The 20458-nt window shown below is 41.1% G+C and overlaps 1 protein-coding gene across 2 annotated transcripts in view; it reads right to left on the bottom strand.

Moving 5' to 3' along the window:
- LOC116674931 (large neutral amino acids transporter small subunit 4) overlaps positions 1 to 18620 on the bottom strand; it is a gene marked incomplete at its 5' end in the record, with an annotated part of 24476 nt that extends 5856 nt beyond the window's left edge. For both annotated transcript variants that reach the window (XM_032507097.1, XM_032507099.1), the window contains 7 exon segments: positions 1559 to 1770; positions 2676 to 2809; positions 3019 to 3111; positions 11305 to 11381; positions 11637 to 11692; positions 11799 to 12015; positions 18399 to 18620. In XM_032507097.1, the coding sequence (XP_032362988.1) occupies positions 1559 to 1770; positions 2676 to 2809; positions 3019 to 3111; positions 11305 to 11381; positions 11637 to 11692; positions 11799 to 12015; positions 18399 to 18620 (1011 nt within the window).
- Positions 18621 to 20458: the final 1838 nt, after the last annotated feature.

Genomic DNA, 20458 nt, shown 5'->3' with positions numbered 1-20458 from the left:
AATATAAGAGTCAACTGCCATGCCAATGACCATGTGAGGCTGTACTTATGCTAGCTAAATGCAGAGATTAGTTATTATAATTCGTTCTGAGTGGGGCATGAATGTCTGTACCAAATTTCATGGCAATCCGTCCAATAGTTGTCGAAACATTTCACTCAAATCTACAAATATTAACTTCATGGTATCATAATGCCCTGAAAACAGTCCAAAAGCCGTTAGGTCCAGGACTAATCAAAAGGACCTAAGGTGGGTGAGATTCCAGAGACACAAACTATACAGTATGTCTTTTATTTTGAAATCAAAGCAATTAGTTAGAAAAAACAACTTTTGTCCTGGCTCAAAATGTGGTTAACATACTAAACTAGTACACTGCAGTGTACACTGTAGTGATAAAGATGTCTCAAATCATGTAGCTGTAGTACAGCTACATGATTTGTGTTTGTTACTGATGATAGAGTTAAAACAAAATATATTTAGATGTTGGTGTGTTTAATTTCAAATCAAGCCTTTCAGCTCTCAAAGAAATCATGCCTAATAAGTAAATATTCTGCAACCCTCTCAGTTGCAATTAAATTAGAAAGGAATGAGAGGGCAAACGTGTTTGTGTGTGAGTGTGTAATATGGGCCTCCTTAAACCTCCTGACAGTCGGAACATGTCCAGCTGTTATGAAACCAACCATATTCGTTCTGACTGCACTCCAAACACACGCACATACACACACACACACACTCAAACCTAAACAATGCTTTTCTAGGGAACTCTGCCAGCACGCCACACACTGCTGAGCGGCTTTTCTAAGAACAGGGTCAGAACCAATTTTATGGTCCATTTGCTAGCAAAGAGACCCAGTGGGCAGCAACCAGACCCCAGACCCCCCGCCACTGGGAGTCCCTGACTCTGGTATAGAGGAGCCAGAATGGGCCAAATGAGAACTGGGGGTGTAGGGGCAGCAGAGGTTAGCTTAGCATGGATTTAGGGCAGAGGTAAATGGGCATTCAAGGTACCATGTGGGTTAGGGGTGTTTGTGCCTTTTTCAGAGCTGAGAGGCAATCTTGATAATATGAAGAATATTGTTCTATCATGTAATCAAAACTCCTAGCAACGTGTAATTAAATACTAACAAAATTAGTTTCTGGTAGTTTTTTTATATATACATATATACATATACATATACATTCAGTACTGCTGTCTGGAAAGCCTTTGTTACGGTGGATTAATGAAACACATGCATGGATCTTTCAGACATCTGGCTCACAGAGCAGCGCTCCTGCCCGCTTAATTCACAATGTAAACTGGCTCCTGAGATGCTCGGATGAATATTCATAAGTTGGCAAAGGGGGCACAACAAGTAGTGGGACTGCCTTTGCTTAACACTGGATCATTTGAGCACAAAGAGCACTTATGTTGACTTGTTTTGAAAAGCTCTGTTTCCCCATTTGGTTTTCACTTGCACCTTATAACAATAATAATAATAATAATAATAATTAAATATAATCCATTAAATGCATATATTACTATAGATTCCTAAAATTACAGAACGTCTAAGCTCAGACTTACTCTCTTCCTTGGGTTTGCACTTTACATCCAGGTCCACAGTGGACAGGCACAGCTTGTTGGCCTCCTGCGAGGCCAGGTCTTTGGCCGGCTGGTGCTGCTGCTTCATGGAGTTGCCGACACTGAGACGGCGCCCCACTGTGGTCACTTGCCGATAAAACTGCTTCCCTGTGATCTTGTGGTCAAAGCCCAGCCAGCTGAACTTGATCTTCACCCTGGATTGGAAGATGGAAAGAGAAGAAAAGATGAACGGTGATTGTTAGCACAAAATGCAAAGCAACTGTCAAACGGTCAAGGGAAAAGAGGACGAGGAGGAAGAAAGCAAGAAACAAGGACAAAAACATCAGCAGAGAAAGAGAGAGAAAGGGAGGAAAGGGGAAAGAACAGGAGGAAGCAAAGGATCCTGGTGATTGAGAGCAAAGCCAGCGGATTCCCTTGGTTTTAGGGTCTTTCCTGTCTTTATGGCTTACTTGGCCTCTGCTGCATTACACTGGGATTTACTGTGGGTGAGTGTGGGAGCATGTATGTCTTTACATCTTGTGCATGTGTGTAATGTAGTGATCTCTGTGGAGAATGCAGTCTGTCTGGGTTTGGAATCCCTTTACAACAGGTATGACTTGAGGATAGCTGGTAGCATTACAGTGGCCATTTAACCCTTGTGTTGTCCTTGTGTAAAACTTGACCAGTTTTCAAAGGTTTTTTTTAATATCAAAAATATGTGTTTCTTTCAAACAAATTGCACAAAGATAACATGGATGTGCAGGTGTACGTTCTATCTTGCAGGTAAAATCAATGACTACTTTCATTGTGGGTGATAAACTCAAAAATGTCACACAAATTAGGTTCATTGACAATAAATTTAAAACAAAAAACTGAATAAAGTGACAAAAACATTTAAATAAAAAAGATTCAAAAGCATTGACAGTGACAAAGATTTCGGCGAAAGTAGCGACAAAAACTTGTTCAAAAAACATTTTCAAATTTAGACCCAAAAGGACAACAACATGGTCGTCAGGAAGACAACACAAGGGTTAATAAGGATGGCTAGAGGCTACAGAAATGTTTATATGACTTGGTGTGTGTGAATGTGTGTGTGTGTAAAAGCTTCTATTCATCTTACGTGTAGTCCATGTCCTCTGGGCCGGGGAAGGGCTCCAGAGGCCAGTTGACGAAGCAGTTGAAGAAGACAAGGCAAGCGCAGGCGGCCCACACCAGCAGGATCATGATGAAGGTTGCACCCAGATCATAGATCACCTACAGGCAGGCAGATGGCACCCAAACAGACACATCATAACGAAGAATCAACATCCCATTCTGTGGTAGCAGTGTCATTCTTTCTCATGTTAGAGCATCGCCTTTCAGGAGGAATCCTTACATGATGGACGAGGACAAATCTATGAATATTTTTGGGTAAATCAAGAATCGAGTGATATAATTGACAGCACTAATCAAATGTCCCAAACCTTGATGCCGGGAAAAGTGACAGCAGAGGAGGCGTAGGATCCAATCATCAGAGAAATGAAGGTTGACCTCAGGTCTCCAAACATGTTGGGAAGCTATGGAGAGAGCAGAAAGAACAGATTAGGGTACTAAAATTAAAAAAGTAACACACAATAAGTTCATATAAGCACACATAAAGAAGTGATGTCTAAATATTAATTCAAACAAAGAGGAAAATCTCGATCTTGATTCTTGTTATATCTGACCATTATATTTGAATATAATTTACATCACTGTAAGACACCTAGCCTGGGGCTTAATGGAGAAAAATCGATTGCCAACATAACCTGCAGAAGCACAGAATGGTCTCAAATTTCATTGTGGATGTAGAAAAAAATACTTTCTGTGTATCACTTCAGTGCTTAAGAGATGGAACTTGGCGGTCTATTTAAAAAAAAAATTATCCTAGTGACTTAAAGTCTAGAATATGTAAGGACATTGCACTTTAATTATCCTACAAATTAAAAGTTGAATTCATAAGCAATAAATGCACGTTTGCTCAATTGGGTTTTTTACTGTTACAGCCTTATTTGGTCTGGTATGACCAGTTAGATTATGGTGGGTAATGTAAGTTCCTTTAACAGACATCACTGAGTCTGTTTGCAGACTTTGAGAATTGTTTGCTCTATTTATGCAACTTGTTATGATGTTAGCTTGTACATTAATCTTCGTTGACATTTTTTCTTTACCTATAATCCACCAAAACCCACAAGATTACGAAATGTCAAAAAAATGTAGCATAATGCACACATACAGGCAAACAAGTCAGCCCAGTGCTCAACAAAGTATTAACTATTGATAGGCTTGTCCCCACAAAGTATAGTACACCCTGTACTGTCTTCAGCAGGCTGTTCTTGTCCTAGCATTTGAAGTGGAGCAGAGACAGAAATGCCGGAGGGTCTTGCATAATGACGCTCAACCCTCAACTTGAGTAAACAGCTTTCTTCAAGAAGTAAGAAACAAAGCAAAGAATTGACAAAAGAGAACTTATATGATATTTACTGTTTCTATCAGTCATTTTTAATCATGTGTCAGTTGTGTTTAAATTATGCCATATGGAGAATATATAGTTTAAGATGGAGGAAAGGAAACCAAACTCCAAGTCAACAGCAGTAAAAGAGTGGGGGCAGGGAGTACAAAATTTGACACATTTTTATGGATCGTAAATTGCCAAGCATTCCTCTCCCTCTCCCATTGTCCGCATCTGTCCATCCAGCCATCTGTACGGCCGCTGTGCTGACCACAGGGGTGCAGCTTGTTAGGTAGCTGCTTGAACCCTCTCACCTCACACAGTCCTCACTCCCTGGATTAATTGGACTAAAGGTGAGCTACAAAAAAGGCCATGACATCAACAAAACATGGGCCCTGAATCCCCCCCACTCATGTTTCAGCGCTCAACTGGAAGAATCCAGTTATGACACTTTTCAAGAGGCGTTTGACTGACTGACTACACCAGGGGTAAGATGGATGAGCTTTGGCCCAGTCAGAGTAGAGGAGAGGACACATAAATTACCAACTCAGCTGGTGTCTAGCTCAGCAGACTTGATGTCATCATGACGCATCAAGGCCTAGATAGCTATGCAGTCAACAGGTTCAGATTTCCCCTCTGTTGCTCTATCACTTCCTCATCCTCTAGCCTGTGACGATGGGTCATTTTTAATGTCCAGTCTTTTGCAAGAGCTCTATTAATAGTGAACGTCTTGAAAATAATTTGGCATGCTATCGATTAAGGGAGTGTATGAAAATTATTATTATCAGCCTTCCTCTGTAAAGCAGTTAATGGTTACATTAATAGTTAAATTAAAAAGAAAATTACTGAAAAGATATTGTCTTTCTGATTTCACATTCTTCTTCCTTGTCAAAATCTGGCAGCTACCAACTATTACCCACAATGCAACTTGGGTGCAATTAGGTTGTGTTATGATAGGAGCATCTAATGTAACCATAGACGGTAAAAAAAGAAATGGACCAACAGATCCCGTTGCTCTGGACGGAGACCAGTGAAGGATATTAGAAGCACTTTCTTGGTGAGTGATGAGCGTTACAGCGCAGCCTCCACCTGAGCTTGGTGACGTAGAAGTGATGTGAGCAGCCTGTCTGAAAGTTGTAAGTCTTCTGGTAGCAGTGCCAAGAGAAATCTCAATTATTCCCAATCTTGCAGAGACAAAGAGTGGGGTATATGATAGGCACAGGCCAATTATTGCTAACTAAAATGGTAGTTAACATTAGTAATTAAACCTTAACAGCTAATGGAAGTCCAAACTGTCTGTGTGCTTCTCCTGACATTACAATGATTTGTCGACTATGCGAAAGAAAGTTGTTTGGTTATGACACAATCGTTATGAATGAAATAAAACCAATTTTTACAAAAACACCTGCTATGGAGCCATAACTGGGGTATGAGGTAAAGGAGCCTTATATACATTGTTATGTTTCTTTAGAAATAAACAATGGACAAATAGAGTCTTTAAACACTTTAGTCCAATGCTGACTCATCAAGTGACCAGTGAGCAGTTTTTACAAAGTCAAAAGGAGGGTTCAACCAAAATCATTGGTAACCTAGGCTTTACTTTTTTATGAAGTGAAACACAAGTTTCAGCCCATCTCACCACCCAAATAATCTTCATACAGTCCCTAAATCACTAGTTCAAATAAACTATTTCCCCATTAAGATCCTAGATATCAGATGCAAAGGAATAATAATGTGGATGCGTCAGTCCACATCTTCTCTGTCAGTCAACTCCCACTAATACACCCAGGCTTGTTTATACACGCTGGGGACAGGTTCATTTGGAAGCAACACTGTTGCCACTGGGGATCATCAATCATCTTCCTCAAGCGCACAAGTCAGTGGAAGAAAACAAAATCACGTGAGCAAACGGTGCAGTTCCAGAGCAAAAACCTCAAACCCTCTGTGTGTTCAGCAGTATAGCCCAACCAGAGCAAAAACCATGTCTTGGTCTTGTGATGCTGAGTGTTGACCCCATAAAGTGATTACATCCCTGCAGGAGTTTCTCTGGGTTACTGGGTCTGAATCACAGTAAAACCACTGTTTCCCAACAACATGTCACAAACCAGTTTAGTTTAAGTCTACTAATCATGAAAGAAGCAGTGGGGATTATTGGGTTCAGCAGCGTGAGGATAACATAAGTGCGTGTGTGTGGATGGGAGGAGCAGCTGTCTAACTTGACAAGAAACAGATAACAGTGTTTTTGTATCTGGAGCTAATGACAAATCAGTCAAGCAGACAGGTGGGTTTTGAGACTGTTAAACACTCAAAGACAAAAAAATCTGCTGTGGCATCAGGCGCTAACATACACACAACAAGCAACTGACCGCGAAATAACTGTAAAGGGTCACAAAATAACAACCAGACACACAGATTTACCCTATAGGTGATCTTTAGTGCCAGCTATATATAATAAAAATACATTTCCCATCATGTTCTGGGTAGGAATCATTCTCATTCTACAAATGTATTGATGTCAGTTGATTAAACAAGAAGCGTCTACAGCCATGTTCTGTGAGGTTGTACTGCACAGCCTTGCTTGCTATCATGCTCACAATGACAATGCGAACAAGCTGATGTTACTATATGATGATGTTAGAACCATCTTAGCTCATCTTAGCATGCTGATACTTATTAAGCACTAACACAAAGTATAGCTGAGGCTGATGGGAATGTAATTAGTTTTTCAGGTATTTGTTTATAAAACCAAATTATGAGACTGGTGAATGAATAAATTGAAATTAAAGGATCACCATTCGATAATATAAAAATCTTACGCACTAAAGCTTTAATCAGAGGAATCCCAGTGTTTGTTCTGGAAAATTCACCTCATTCACTAACCCTTTTCTACCTTATTCAACCCAGGCTTTACTGATCTTCTAACTACTTACTTGCCCCCTAATATCATTTCCATGACAAGTGTCAGTGCGTTTATCTCCAGGGGAACAACTGAGAGTCGATACCTCTTTAAAAAAATAACACCCACCATCTATTTTGTTATTGCTTCTTTTCTGAATAGCTCTTTTGTTAGCTCTGTGGTCACAGTGTATCCATGCATAGAGTGGCAGGGTACACACACAGATGGGCTCAGTGTTTGGACAGCCACTAAAGGTCTATTTTCAGCATCAGAGCAGTCACCTGTAGATAAGAGATCAGGGTTCGGTGGCAGCCGGGGTTTGGTTAGACAGTGCTTTATTTTAGGGGGGATGCAGGTGTTCATCAATAACTGGATCTATGCATGTCAGGGTTTTGTTTGAACAGTGTTCAGGTAACGCAGTATTAAATAAAAGCACAGTTTGTTATGACTCAAAGTTGAATTAAACAAGTTTCCCTTTTTGGCTAATCTAGAGACATTTACACTCCAACAGCACTTGGGAAACTGTGTCCTGGAACCGATTTTGAACAGCAGAGAACAGCAATGCACTGAAGGAGGTTAAACCCATAAAGTTGAAATCTGTTCAGCTGGGATTTCACCTTGCCAAATGAATGCTGTACAGAGCTTAAGGCAAGGTTGGTCTGTCTCAATTTAACACATATCTCTTCATTAGGCACTTGAGTTACTTGCAATATGTTACTCTGGAATCACATAAGGACCCTAACCCTCTCATGTATTTTTTTGTAAATTAACTTGAACCTGACTTCATTTTAACCAGTTTAGATACTTGCTTAGTAAAAAGAAAATCCCTCTGCAACTGCTCCTTTAAAAAACATTTTGCCAAACTTTTTGGCCATTCTGCACTTTTGCATGTATTTTGTAAGTCACTCTTGATAGGAGCGTGTGCTGAGTGTTGAAAATGGAAGTGGAGAAGGCAGAGTGTGATGTGACAAAGAGGCCTAGCGAGTGAGAAAACATGATGAGGGGGAGAAAGAGGAAACTGGACAGAGCCATTTGAGAGAGAAAAAAAACAGAGAAATGAAAAAAGGAAGAGGGTTTGCTGCAGTAAGTGGAAACTCCAGCTGCCTTCTGCCGGACAACTAAGAACTAGCTCTGACCGGTCCTGTCCTGACACACAGGATAATATTCTATCCATCATAAAGAGCAGCCAAGTGAGCCCTAAGATTAGCAAACACCAGCTAACGAAAACCAGACTGCATACCTTCATCACCCTGACGTCATCTTCTGCTCCCTTCTATTAGGAGTCCAATCATTTTAAAGCTGATACATTTTGGACTGACTTCAATGCCAAACAATAAATAAAAGCACAGGAGCATTACCACTAGAAACATGTTTTTGGGAGGGTTGAGAGGTCTCTGAACAAGTGTTAAGACCCCTCTGTGCCTGGTAGGGATTGACAGTCATTCTAGCTGCATTAAACTCCTTAAAATCTAGATCCAGTAATCATCTCCCACCACTACACAAAGCCACATGGGTCTGATATCAGTGACTGCCGCTTTGTCTGGCAAATTCAGATGTCAAATTGCAAGTTTGATCTTTGGCATTCATTCATCTTATTTCCCCTCACATCTCCCTTCCCTTCACGTCACGTGGTCAAATGCGGTAAACAGAGCATGTATACTGTTCTCCTCTATCTCACACTGCCAACTCCAGCATGGTAAAAAACAGAGTCCACAGAGTGATGTGGAATGAAACACTTTGTGTGGCATAAAACACTCTGTGTGCGCTTTACAAATGTGCCACCTAACAAGAAATCACTTCTTGTTCCTCTTTCAGCGTTTCCTTTTTCTCCTTTTTCAGTTATTCGGTGAGAAAATGAGCAGGACATTTAGATTTCTCAACAAAAAAACTCATTTATGGCCAATTTGTTGTTTTCAAGCAGGGAATCAGTCAGACGTTTCGTGAGCCTTTAAGAGGTGACCAAAACAAAGGGATTGGGAACAGAAGAAATATTACAGATTGAATGTAGATTATGGCAGCAAGCAGAGCTTCAGACTGGGAAACCAAAACCAGGAAGCGGGGGCGGGGGGGCTCCAACACGTGCCACAAATGAGACGAGGAACAAGAGGAGGAGCTTCATGTCTGCCTGTGGGTGTGGATATCTGTACATGTACGTAGAGGCGGTGTGTTGAGAACATTTAGCAAGAAAGAGGAGAGATTCTCTGTAACAAGAAGCTGTTTACAGCCACAGAATTGAAAGGAATGGAATGAAGAGCAGAGAGGGAATACACCCCCCCACCCTCTCCTCCTCCTCCTCAGCTTCACGCCATGTTTTCCATTGCCGGGACACTGAGTGCTGAGTGTGCATCCACAGGGAAAAACTAGGTAGTAAATCAAATAGATAAAAAAATAAAAAAATAAAAGTAACAGAGAAGGGAAGGAGCCAAACGGTACATTTTGAGTTCATTAGAGGTAGACAAAAAAAGAAAGCATGGTGGTTCTAGTGTGACTAAATGACAAAAATACATGCATGCATGCATGCATGCATGTATATACACACACACACACACACACACACACACACATACTGGGCGTTTTGGCTGGCTGGGTCACCCTAACCTGAGAAGTTTCAATGACACATAACGCCCAAGATGCTGCATCAAAGCTTTTTACCCCCTTAGAAATAAAGGTTACAGCCTTCTTAAAATAGTTGTTTTCCTCTTTAACAACCCCTGACCCAGAGATTCAAGAAAGGGCAGGGAGAGGGAAGAGCAGAAGCAATGCAATCACACAACATTGCTTATTACTCACTCTCTCTCTCTCTCTCTCTCTCTCTCTCTCTCTCTCTCTCTCTCTCTCTCTCTCTTACACAGATACCGAGGCAGTAGTATAAACAAAACATTTGTCGAGGCCTGCAGGGAGCTCTACACTACTGTACGTTAGAGGCGCTCAACAGCTAAAGCAGCACACACACACACATACACGCACACACCAACACACACACACACACTCAGTGCTGACACACAGTAACATACGAATTTCTTGCATACACAAAAGACCGTTTTGACAGTTGTGAGCAGATCCAGCTTTGGTGAGGAGCTGAAACTGGAGAAGAAAAAAACAACAAGACTAAACACAGGAGGTTGGGTGGAAAGGGGGGAGGGCACAGTGGGATAAAACCAGCTGAACAACGTGTGTGTGTGTGTGTGTGTGTGTGTGTGTGTGTGTGTGTGTGTGTGTGTGTGTGTGTGCGTGTGTGTGTCAGTCATGGTCCCAGTAGGGAGCCTGAATAGGAAACAGCGCAGCATAGGTGGGGAGACACACACACCCTTGTTGCGGCTTCCTGTTTGTCTCCTCTGTGACAGCCTGTCCACGGTTCTCAATACACACTCTATTGTGCTGTTAAAACAATGACACATCTGTAGACTTGCACTGTAATGAACACACACACACACACGTGTCCTTAGGTGGATAAAAGAGTAATGAGGAGATGTCTTTTTTTGGCTCCCAGCCAGAGCAGCAGAGCAGGTGAATGATAGTGAATAATAAATCACTAATGAAGACTTGCTTTTAACCACTCTCTCCCTATAGATCTCCACGGCCTCTCCTGTGATGCAGCACTTTCTCTGACTGATGAGATCATCCTGACCACTGGCTTTCCTTACCCACTCCATCACTCCCTCTTCTCTTGTCTACACATCACTGCTCGTCCCTTTCTCCCAGTAGTCCCCTGTCAACTTCTCAGCCATCTGTCTGCTTCTCTTTTGTCCATCTTTTCCCTCTCTCTGGTGCATCTGTCTTTCTGCCCATCTTTCTGTCTCTATCAACTACGGTAACCCTCTTGTTTTGTCCACTCTTCATCAGTGTCTCTTCATGATGCTCTAATCCACTCTCTTGCCTCACTGTCTTCTCTCTCCTCTTCTTCCTCGTCACTATTTTTTTCCGAAATCTCTACATATTTTCCTTCCCCTCTGCTCCTCCTCATTTCATTTCCACTCTTATCAAATGTTGCTATTCTGGTTTTGTTCATTTTGGCATTGTTATCAAAAAATTATATATTTTGTAATATATTATATGAGTAGTCATATGCTTTGTGGAACAATTTGTACTCTGGCAGAGCAGGGTTGTATAAAACTAATACAGGGTCCTCCATTTTTGACTGCCTGACTCAAAAAACTGTCAAGATGGTCAAGATTTACTTTGCCTTCTTGGGCAAATCTACTGATCACAGAATTCCATTAAATAATAATTTTTTTTTTAATGTTACTGTTATACAGTATATCCCTGCCTATATATACCTGCTTATTACAAAATTCTAGGGTTATACGTTTGACAATATTGATTATAAGCAGCTTTAATTCTATCATATAAGTATTGCAGCCTTAGTAAAGCTTTCATACTCACTGTCAGTGAAGTGAAGGTCATACACATGCCTCCAAACCCATTCAACGCCAAAGCAAAGAAGATCAGGATGGACAGATCTGCAGAGAAAGAGCAGATTAGTGACACAGGCAGAGGGGGTTACTCTGTGGACACAAAGTAGCACTCACACATCCTGTCTGAGTGATTACAGTGTCACCAATGCATCAATACACTGTATGTGTTTGTGTGTAAATATGCTTTACAATGTGGGTCAGCTACAAAAGCAATTTGATTGAGAGTAGCGTGTGAGGCAGTAAGGACACATGATGCCGTTAAAGTGATGTATGTGAGATGACATGAGTAAAGATACGTACTGTTGGGATCACTGGCACCGTAGGCGATGAGGAGGCAAGAGAACGCAAAGCAGGCACTGGGAACACAAAGCACTGGGTATGAATAAGGCAATAACTAAAACAAACAGACCATTACTGTCAGATGTGATATCATAACAGGTGGATTTTCTTCTCAAGCCTTACCTGCCCAGAAGTCGTAGCTTCCTTGGACCATATTTGTCCATGACGATGCCCATGGGCAGGGTGATGGCAGACAGCAGGAAGGAGCCCACAGTGAAGGCCAGGTTCAGCATCTCATCCTGGTCCTTGCAGATGGGCCAGCCATTCATCTCCAGGTACTCCTCAGAATCAGATGGCACAGAGGTGTTGATGTTGGAGTGGTTGAGGCTGGAGCTGTTTTCTGGATGAATGAGAGAACAGAGATGTAAAGACTTCAGATTAGAACTGTCAGATGATGGAAAATGAACCTTAAAACATTATAAGCACACACCATGTCCAGTCTGTAATGCTATATACCCAGAGGTAGAAGGTACCTATTTACGTTTACTTACATACAGTACAAACATTGCATAGTTGCACATCTTCACCTGCACTGCTATAATATCTGTTTACGCTCTTTTGCACTGTTCCATCTGCCCTGGCATGGAACGGTTATTCTTCCAACCATTGTTGTCATACAATTTTTGCACATCAACTGATCTACCTCACTAACTAGACCCCAATTTTGCACTAACTGTATATTGAATCTTTACTACAACAAAAGAAATGTATTTGACCTTTTTTAAATGTACAGTTCTAAAGTGCTTGTACTTTAGTGACGAGATTGTATTTTATGTAACTTAATCCTTCTACTCCACTACATACATGAGAGAGTTGTGATTACATTGACTTGTCAGCTATAGTTATACGTATTACATTACACACATACACACAGTTTGATGGAAAAAAACTCCTCATTCACCTTGTTCTATTTTTTATATATATATATATCTGAAAATGGGCTATTCGTAATTACTTAATAAATAAACAAAATAACTGAAGGGAAAACAATACAATGCAGGGTAAACAGACGCCACAAATAGCCACAACTGAACCCTTGCATGTTGGACGGAACTCTCTGTAACGGTTTCACACAGACAGAAACCGACCCAGTGGGCCTTGTGCTGCATCACTGGTAAACACAGTCCACTGAGTTCACATGGAGTCTATTTTTGTCGATCTGCTCTGTTAGACTGTTGCCTCTGGTGAAACTGTGCTGGTACCAACAAACAGACAGGGGACAGAGAGGAGGGCCGAGAGAGGAAAACAACTTCTCGTTCACCTTGACTTGTTTTTGATCAAACTGCCAGGAAAACATTAGAGACTCACTCAGCAGTGACCACATATTTAATATCTAGAGGAAGGAGGCAGATGTAGGCCAAGGACTGCATCTAAAAAACAACAGAACTGAAAATCTGTTTTCCTACAACGTTCTTGTGATGTTAAATTCAGCCCTGTTGAGCCCACTTTGCAAGGGATAGAGGAAGTCTTGAAGCTGGTCTCTGGGCTAAGGGGGAGAATTTGGAGGAACAACAGGAAGCTATAATCCCATATTAAATGCATCCTGGTGCACAAACTTGGCCCATGCCTTGTGAGGATATATGTAGGTGAAAGGTAAAGTGGCCTAATGAACATCTGATGACTGAAGAGTTGTTTTAGTGCTGGTACAATCATTGAGAGCTATGGGGATACTTGAGCTTCAGAGCACTTCAAAACCAGCAGTTGCACTACAAGTTGGATGGAACATGACGACGCAGAGCTATTTTGATCTGTAGGCTTTCATTAAAAGGTCATTCCCTTCTACTGGGATGCCTTGTATTCAAGTACACAAAGCGGTCTATGGGCAAAACATTCACCTGAATGGCTTTTCATGCAACAAGTTAATATTGAATTTATCATGATTAGTATTAGTAGTTGCACTAGTAGTTGTGGTAATTATCTTGGTTTTCAGTCGAGAATTTTAGAGTCCCTAAAAGTTTTGATTTTATTCTCCAACCTAATGGGACATTTTCCCAGAAAAAAATGATCAAATGCAAAGTCAAAAAACAAGACTACAGTAATGCTAACAGCTCCTAAACATGTTAGTCTGACTCACTGATTCTTTATTTAACTGAGGGTTGTGCAAGTTAGAATCTAGGCCCCAGGCATGACTCTGAAATATCAGTAAAATTACTATGTATTGATTAATATATGGAACTGTCCATGGTGCTGAAGTGGCAGACAGATTTGTAACTGCCATTTTTTCTCTGAGCCCGCCCTGTCAGTTTGGATCTATAATATTCTCTAAACTATATTGCTGAAAATGCAGCTCCAAAAGAGTCATTCATGGGGTGGGTTTGCTAGTCACAAATGAAACCCCGTCTCCCCTGTTAAAAATTAACAATTCGCAAATCAAATCATGAAATGCTAACATGCTGATCCTAAGCAGGTATAATTTGTACCATGTTCACCATCTCAGTTTTCTGTGTTAACATGTTAATATCTGCTAATTAGCCCTAAAGACAAAGTTCAGCTGAGGCTGATGGGACTGACTTTAGTTTTTACAGGTACGCCTGATAATGGGAAAGTCATTGAAGTTATTACAATTCATCTGTACGGCAGCATGAATATCTGTCCCACATTCAATGGAATCCATGCAATGGTTGTGGAGACGTTACACACTTAAAAGTCAACCAAACTGAACCCGATCAACAAAGTCAATCAGATTAATTCTCTGGAAACCAATTTACGACTGAACAAAATTTTGTACCAACTCATCTAGTAGATGTAGACATATTACATTGGTAACGTGATAAGTGTCTGTACACAATTTCATTCCAATTCAGATATATTTTAAGTGGTGAAACAACGACAGATGATCTAGCGCAGCTTAAAACCTCAAAAATATAGGCTTCAAAAGCATTCAAAGATAACTTAACATGTATTCTTAAGTACATATTCATTTATTTACTCAGTATCAGTATTATTATTTTTTCTTTATTTCTTTTCCTGCTTCCTTTTGAATGTGTGTGAATGGAGATGTGTGTATGTCGTGTTGCTAGAAACTGCTACAGGGACTAGATCCCAGCAGGCTGTTTGTCTTGTGTTTGGACCCGGACGGGGTTCGTTTGGGGTGGGCTGGGTTCTGGGAGAAATCAGCTTGAACTTCTTTTTTTTGCTATATAACTACTGTGTTTTCATTGTACTAATGATTGATGTGTGTCAAGTTGTGAAATGCAATAAAGAAAGTTGGACAAAAGCATTCAAAGATTATCTGTCAATATGGAAATTGTTTGCTCTACCCTCTCAGGCTGGCATTTTAGGTGTGTTGGAGCATTAAGTGCTGACTGTTGGAAGTAGCGGCATCTGTCCCCCAGCAGCCTCGGCTGCTGACTAATCAAATGCCCGCAGCAAAACTGAGTCAATACGGGATGAGCCCTGACACGCACATGCACACACACACACAGTGACACACACACTGGCAAATACACTCAAGGGTATATAGGCTGATCTTCTGTGAAAGGTTATTTCCAAGGAGTAACACTGTACCTGCTATCTTGTTAACACCCTTAGAGCTTTCTCATTTGTGTGTTTTGCCAAATTCCTGTTTGCTTTTTAGGCCACTCCTTTCTCTCTTATAAGCTTCCCTTATACACACACAGCTGTAATTGTCAAACTGACAGCACAGAGTTAGTTAGTTTAATAATTACTAGGATCCACTAACAGCTTTTGTTTCCTTGGCTTTAAAGTTGTCCCTTTATTCACCTGTAGATAGCACCAAGATACACAACTCAACCTGATTGTCATAGCATATTAAAACAATGCACTGATATTGAAGTAATAACAGAGGATGTAAGGAGAAGGAATAATGCTACAGTACACAAACCTCATCCATTTCATAGTATGACTTGGACGTAGGAATGTACATGTTTTATTTCTGCTGTGCGACAAACACACACGCACACGCACACGCACACGTACACACACACACACTTTGCGCCAGCAGAGCTACCACAACCTAACTGTGGGAGAGCAAGCTGTGCTGAACTGACGAGCAACAACAGAGTTTTACTAAGAATGTGTTTTTTAAAACAAAGCCACAGTGTAGGAATAGAAACTGTGAGATATGCATGCAGTTTAAACATGCAGCTAATTCAAACAGGGTGTGTACGGGATAACATTTGAAAACATGATTAATAATCCACATTTTTGACTTGATACATAAGGTCTCTTTGCGTTTGCTTGGTCCTTCACTGCTGTGACTCTCCTTTCTAAATCTGCGGGCGTACTGCTGGGGTAGGCGACGTGCCACTTGATGAAACACATTCTGGGACCATGTTTCCTCAGTCAAACACTGGACTGCCTTTACAAAGCGCAGAACAAATGTAGTCTAGCCAGCTTGGCCTGACTCTGTTAACAGCTGTTAAAGAGGAATTCCACCAATTGTACACATTAATGTCTGTGTTGAGAAATGCTACTGCATTCATGAAAAAAGTTGTGTAAACCTTTTGTGGCTCAAGATAGAGCTGTTTGAAGTCTGATGAATGTGATGTCATCAAACTGTCCATCATGAAGCGAACAATGTTAGACTGTAATGCCAAGGAGATTTGAAGCTGTCCTAGAGGCTCATGGTGGAACAACAACCTGTTAGGGTCTTTTATGTTGATTTTTCTTTAGAATGGTATCTCTTCTCGGCCAGTATAGAGAGGAGGTTTGATTACAGCGACCAAAAACGGTTTTGTTGTTCACATGGGCATGTGGGTATTGTATCAAGATATCATTTAAAAAAAAAAAAACGCCAGACCGACTTTTTTTCATTTAATCGGATTTTAAATCAGATTAAATTCAGGGTGATACAGCTTCACAACGTTATTAGCCTGGCTCAACTTTTGGTCAAGTTCACCACAAAGCCAATAAAACATTTCACAATGGCATTTCAGCTTAATGATGAATGCAGAAAGCTCCATTGCACATTAGAAGTAGAGCAATGCTACATGTTTCCACATATTTTGCACTGAGGACAGAGAAACACAGTGACTGATGATGTGAGTGATGATGTGAGTAAAGACATAAACAAAAACTGCGCACGTTGCACCTTCTTGACCTGATTTCAAACTACTTGGTCCCACAAGTAAACACCAAAAACTGCCGATTTATCACCACTTAGCAGGTCAGAGAGCTGGAGGGAGAGAGTGGAGACTTGTAGTGATGGGACAGGGTTCAGGTCACTGTGAAAAGAGCTGAGTCAATGGCACGAGACACCTAAACCTAATCCAATCAGACAAACAGCTATAATAAAACGCCAATGCATAATCAGCTTTAATTCACGGCAAGATGACACATGCTGTATCCACTTATAGACAGAGAAATGAGAGTTATCTAAGAGCAGTTATCACAGTTAATACAGCCCTATAGTGTGAAAAACTACAGAGACAATGACAGTGCTCTCAGACAATGTGAGTAAATGTGATGTGAGAGCGATAAAACAATTAAATGGCTTCATAGTCTCCAAGGCTTTCACCACTTCTCCTTTGTAAGATACAAAAAGAGGAACACACAGACAGAGACACAATCACCGGATCAAAGAGACAAAGTCAGAAAACTGCCTGTGTGAGAATCACAGTGGGGAACGAAGGGATGAACGGTCTCATTCACCCATCGTTCAGCTTCCTGGCAATGGAGACTCAAAACCCCACTGATGATGAAAGTAATTATGAACTGTTGTCACGTATGTTGTTATGTTTAATCTGACAGATGAGTGGCTACCACATAACAGCGAAGAGGAACCAAAGTCCCCATCTGATTTGATCTTCCAAGCATAAGCACTTTCATATCGTAAAGAAACAACCTAATAATGACTGGCTGAGTGCAGCCGCTCCCTGCATCGCCTTTGATCATGGAGAACTAAGGGCAGAAGAAAATAAGCGTCTGTTTGTTGTACCAGAGCACTTCATAGCTGCTTTTGAGGGTTGTTTGGAGCCGGCCTGCCGCCGGCATATCAACTTGTTTTCCACGAGGACATCCCAACCGTTGGATCGATAAGAATCTTGTGTGTTTGCTAATATACAGGTAGCTGCTTCTCTCCGAGGCCGCTTTCAGGAAATGGCACAATTGAGAACTGGACAATATGGAGACGCCATTTTTAAGGTCGAACCTGAGCACTCCTGGAAAAAGCCTTTTGTACGTGCGTCCTTAAATCTCCTTATGTCAACCACACCCGGTCAGCAAAAAGTACCCCAGGGTGATGCAATCCGGATTGAAAGCTTTTGGTTCCACAGCAGATACTCAGGGCGTTGTCATGCAAGGTTGTCCCATTAACATCCTATTCAAACTCTGATTTAAATCCCTAAAGCCCAGAACGAGGGAGATTTTTGTAAATTGCGGGAAGAAAACCGGACTGTTAGCTCTTGAGATGAGCTACATGTAGCTTCTTTGCATGACATTTGTGTCTATGTTTGTAGCAGCAGCAGTAGCAGTAGTAGTGAAAGTGGGTGGTAGGTGGTACGTGGCAACTTTTGATATCACTAACTAACTATTGCAATGTAGTGGAGTAGATTCATAAAGCCGGATACAATTATATACTCAAGTAAAGTACAAGTACCTCAAAACTGATCTTAAGCACAGTCCTTGAAAATGTACTTCCCATTAATAATGGGGTAAAACAATTCTAGAGTTCTAGAGCCTCCCTCATCCAAAACTCCTGAAATCCACCCGTGACCTCCCGCTCCTTCTGTTAAACATGATAACCATATAAAGCTGACTCACCAGGTCCCCTGCACAGGTAGGAGTAGAAGCCCTCCGACTTGAGCATGATGAGCAGGGATCCCCAGCCCAGCAGTACAGCAGAGAAAAGCAGGTTCTCAATGACCGCCGTCACCGCCATCCACCAGCGGCGGGAGAAGGCCGTGGCCAGGGAGGGCGCCATCTCAGCTGGGTTGAACGCAGCACTTCTCCGGCCTGACTGGAAGTGAGGGAGGCTGCTGGAGCCTGGAAGAATAAGACAGGAGGGATGGTGATGAGAAGATGATTCTGGGGTTAGATTTTCAAGAAGACAAAAAAAAAAGTGAGGCCAGATAATTTAAGGCTGAGGATTACTTATTCTGTTACTCACTGGGAACTTGGGCTATTACTGAAAATGATCATGTTTTTTTTAATAAAATGGTCTGTTGTGTCCAACACTCTGCACCACAATTTACAGAAAAACGTGAATTGTTAATAGACTTTGTATGTTGTTCATTGTTTATTTTTTATATTCATACATGCACATAATTACATGTAGCGTTGTAGTCCTTGTTTTAAGCCGTAAGTCTCTTTCTATTTTTCATTCTGGACATTTTTCTTGGAACTGTGTGCGAGTATGTTTATTCAACTATTCAACTTTAAACCAGAGACAAATCCCTTGTATCTGTGCACATGTACTTGGCTAATAAAGCGGATTCTGAGTAGGTGCTCTGTTTCACAATAAAGTATTCTGGATGACTCTCTGGGCCTGGAACATATACATTTCTTTGTTCTTGCTTGATGATAATGGGGATGATTATGATAGTGGTGATCTAGAGGAAGACACCCAGAACCAGAAAACAGCTGAGCCCTTTGAGGCGCATAATCCCCTTTTATAAATATTCAAATCTACCCGCCCCCTGACACATGTGATTGGCTTTGCGGTTTTTCCGCTCTTTTGCTATTGGCTGCTAGTGACATAGCTCGCGCAGCAGCTACACGTGAGGTTGATGATGTTGCATTCATCCTTTGTGGGAGAAGACTGTACACGGGTCTTTATTGTCCGAAAATTGAGTTTCTGCTGGGCTTTTGCATTACAAATCAAATGTAGAGGTTCTGAGTTTGATGCCAGAGCCACCTTTCCATATTCATGAACTCCAGCTTTCTAAATTTCAATGTCAACAAATCAGATTTAAAAAAAAAATGCTTACTTGTAGCCATTTGGTTGTTAAACTGTCTCGACCGGAGAACTATCTGCTTTATTTTCCTTAGTTTGTATGGACACCTAAACGAAAACGTCCCACCGTTAAAGTGGATGCCTGTCGATTGCATAGACTGTAAAACATAATTGTACAGTCTATGCTCGAGTGTAATAAAAGCTAATTTGGTAGAAACAAGTGCAGAAACTCCACCGCACGTAAATGTAGCGCGAGCTGCAGCCGGTTTGAACCAGTGCGGCGCGAGATATTGAGCTGTTAGAGCTCGCGCTACTGCTCCACACACTGGTACTTACACAGCGAGGACTGCGTCAGTAATTAGGATAGACTGATACATATTTAGTGCAAATAAAAATGTAGTCTAATTTCAAAAACTTCCGAATATTTTATTATTTAGCCTACTTTACTGCAAAAAAAAACATTTACAATTTAAATAACTTATTGAGGACAAATGAGGGACTAATGTGCTGAATTATTGTGAGAACTGTGGTGCTCTTTCAGATTTCACAGGGGTCATACATTACCTATTAGAAATGAAACGCATTCACAGGCGTTTTTCATTGTATTTCAGTGTGATATATTATAGCTTATAAGACTAATAACTGTTTAAAAAATGTCTTACTTAACACTGTCCTTGCTGTATGACATAGGCTACTGTTTTTGTCTGAAGACAAACTTGGTCATTGCATCCAGCGCTGAGGACCATGAAACATCATGATAACATGACACAGTGCAGACTTGGATGTACTTGATTTGGTGTGTTTTATAGCAGTTGTACTGCAGATCATATGCACTGAGAACAATAAGATAAGTATATGGCAATGAATGAAGAGTAACACTGGAACTGGTCTGAACTGGACTGAAATCATCCGCACAACACCCCCCCCC

This window comes from Etheostoma spectabile, chromosome 3 (assembly GCF_008692095.1).
Source record: "Etheostoma spectabile isolate EspeVRDwgs_2016 chromosome 3, UIUC_Espe_1.0, whole genome shotgun sequence".
NCBI lineage: Eukaryota > Metazoa > Chordata > Actinopteri > Perciformes > Percidae > Etheostoma > Etheostoma spectabile.
This window is presented reverse-complemented; position numbering and strand designations above follow the sequence as displayed.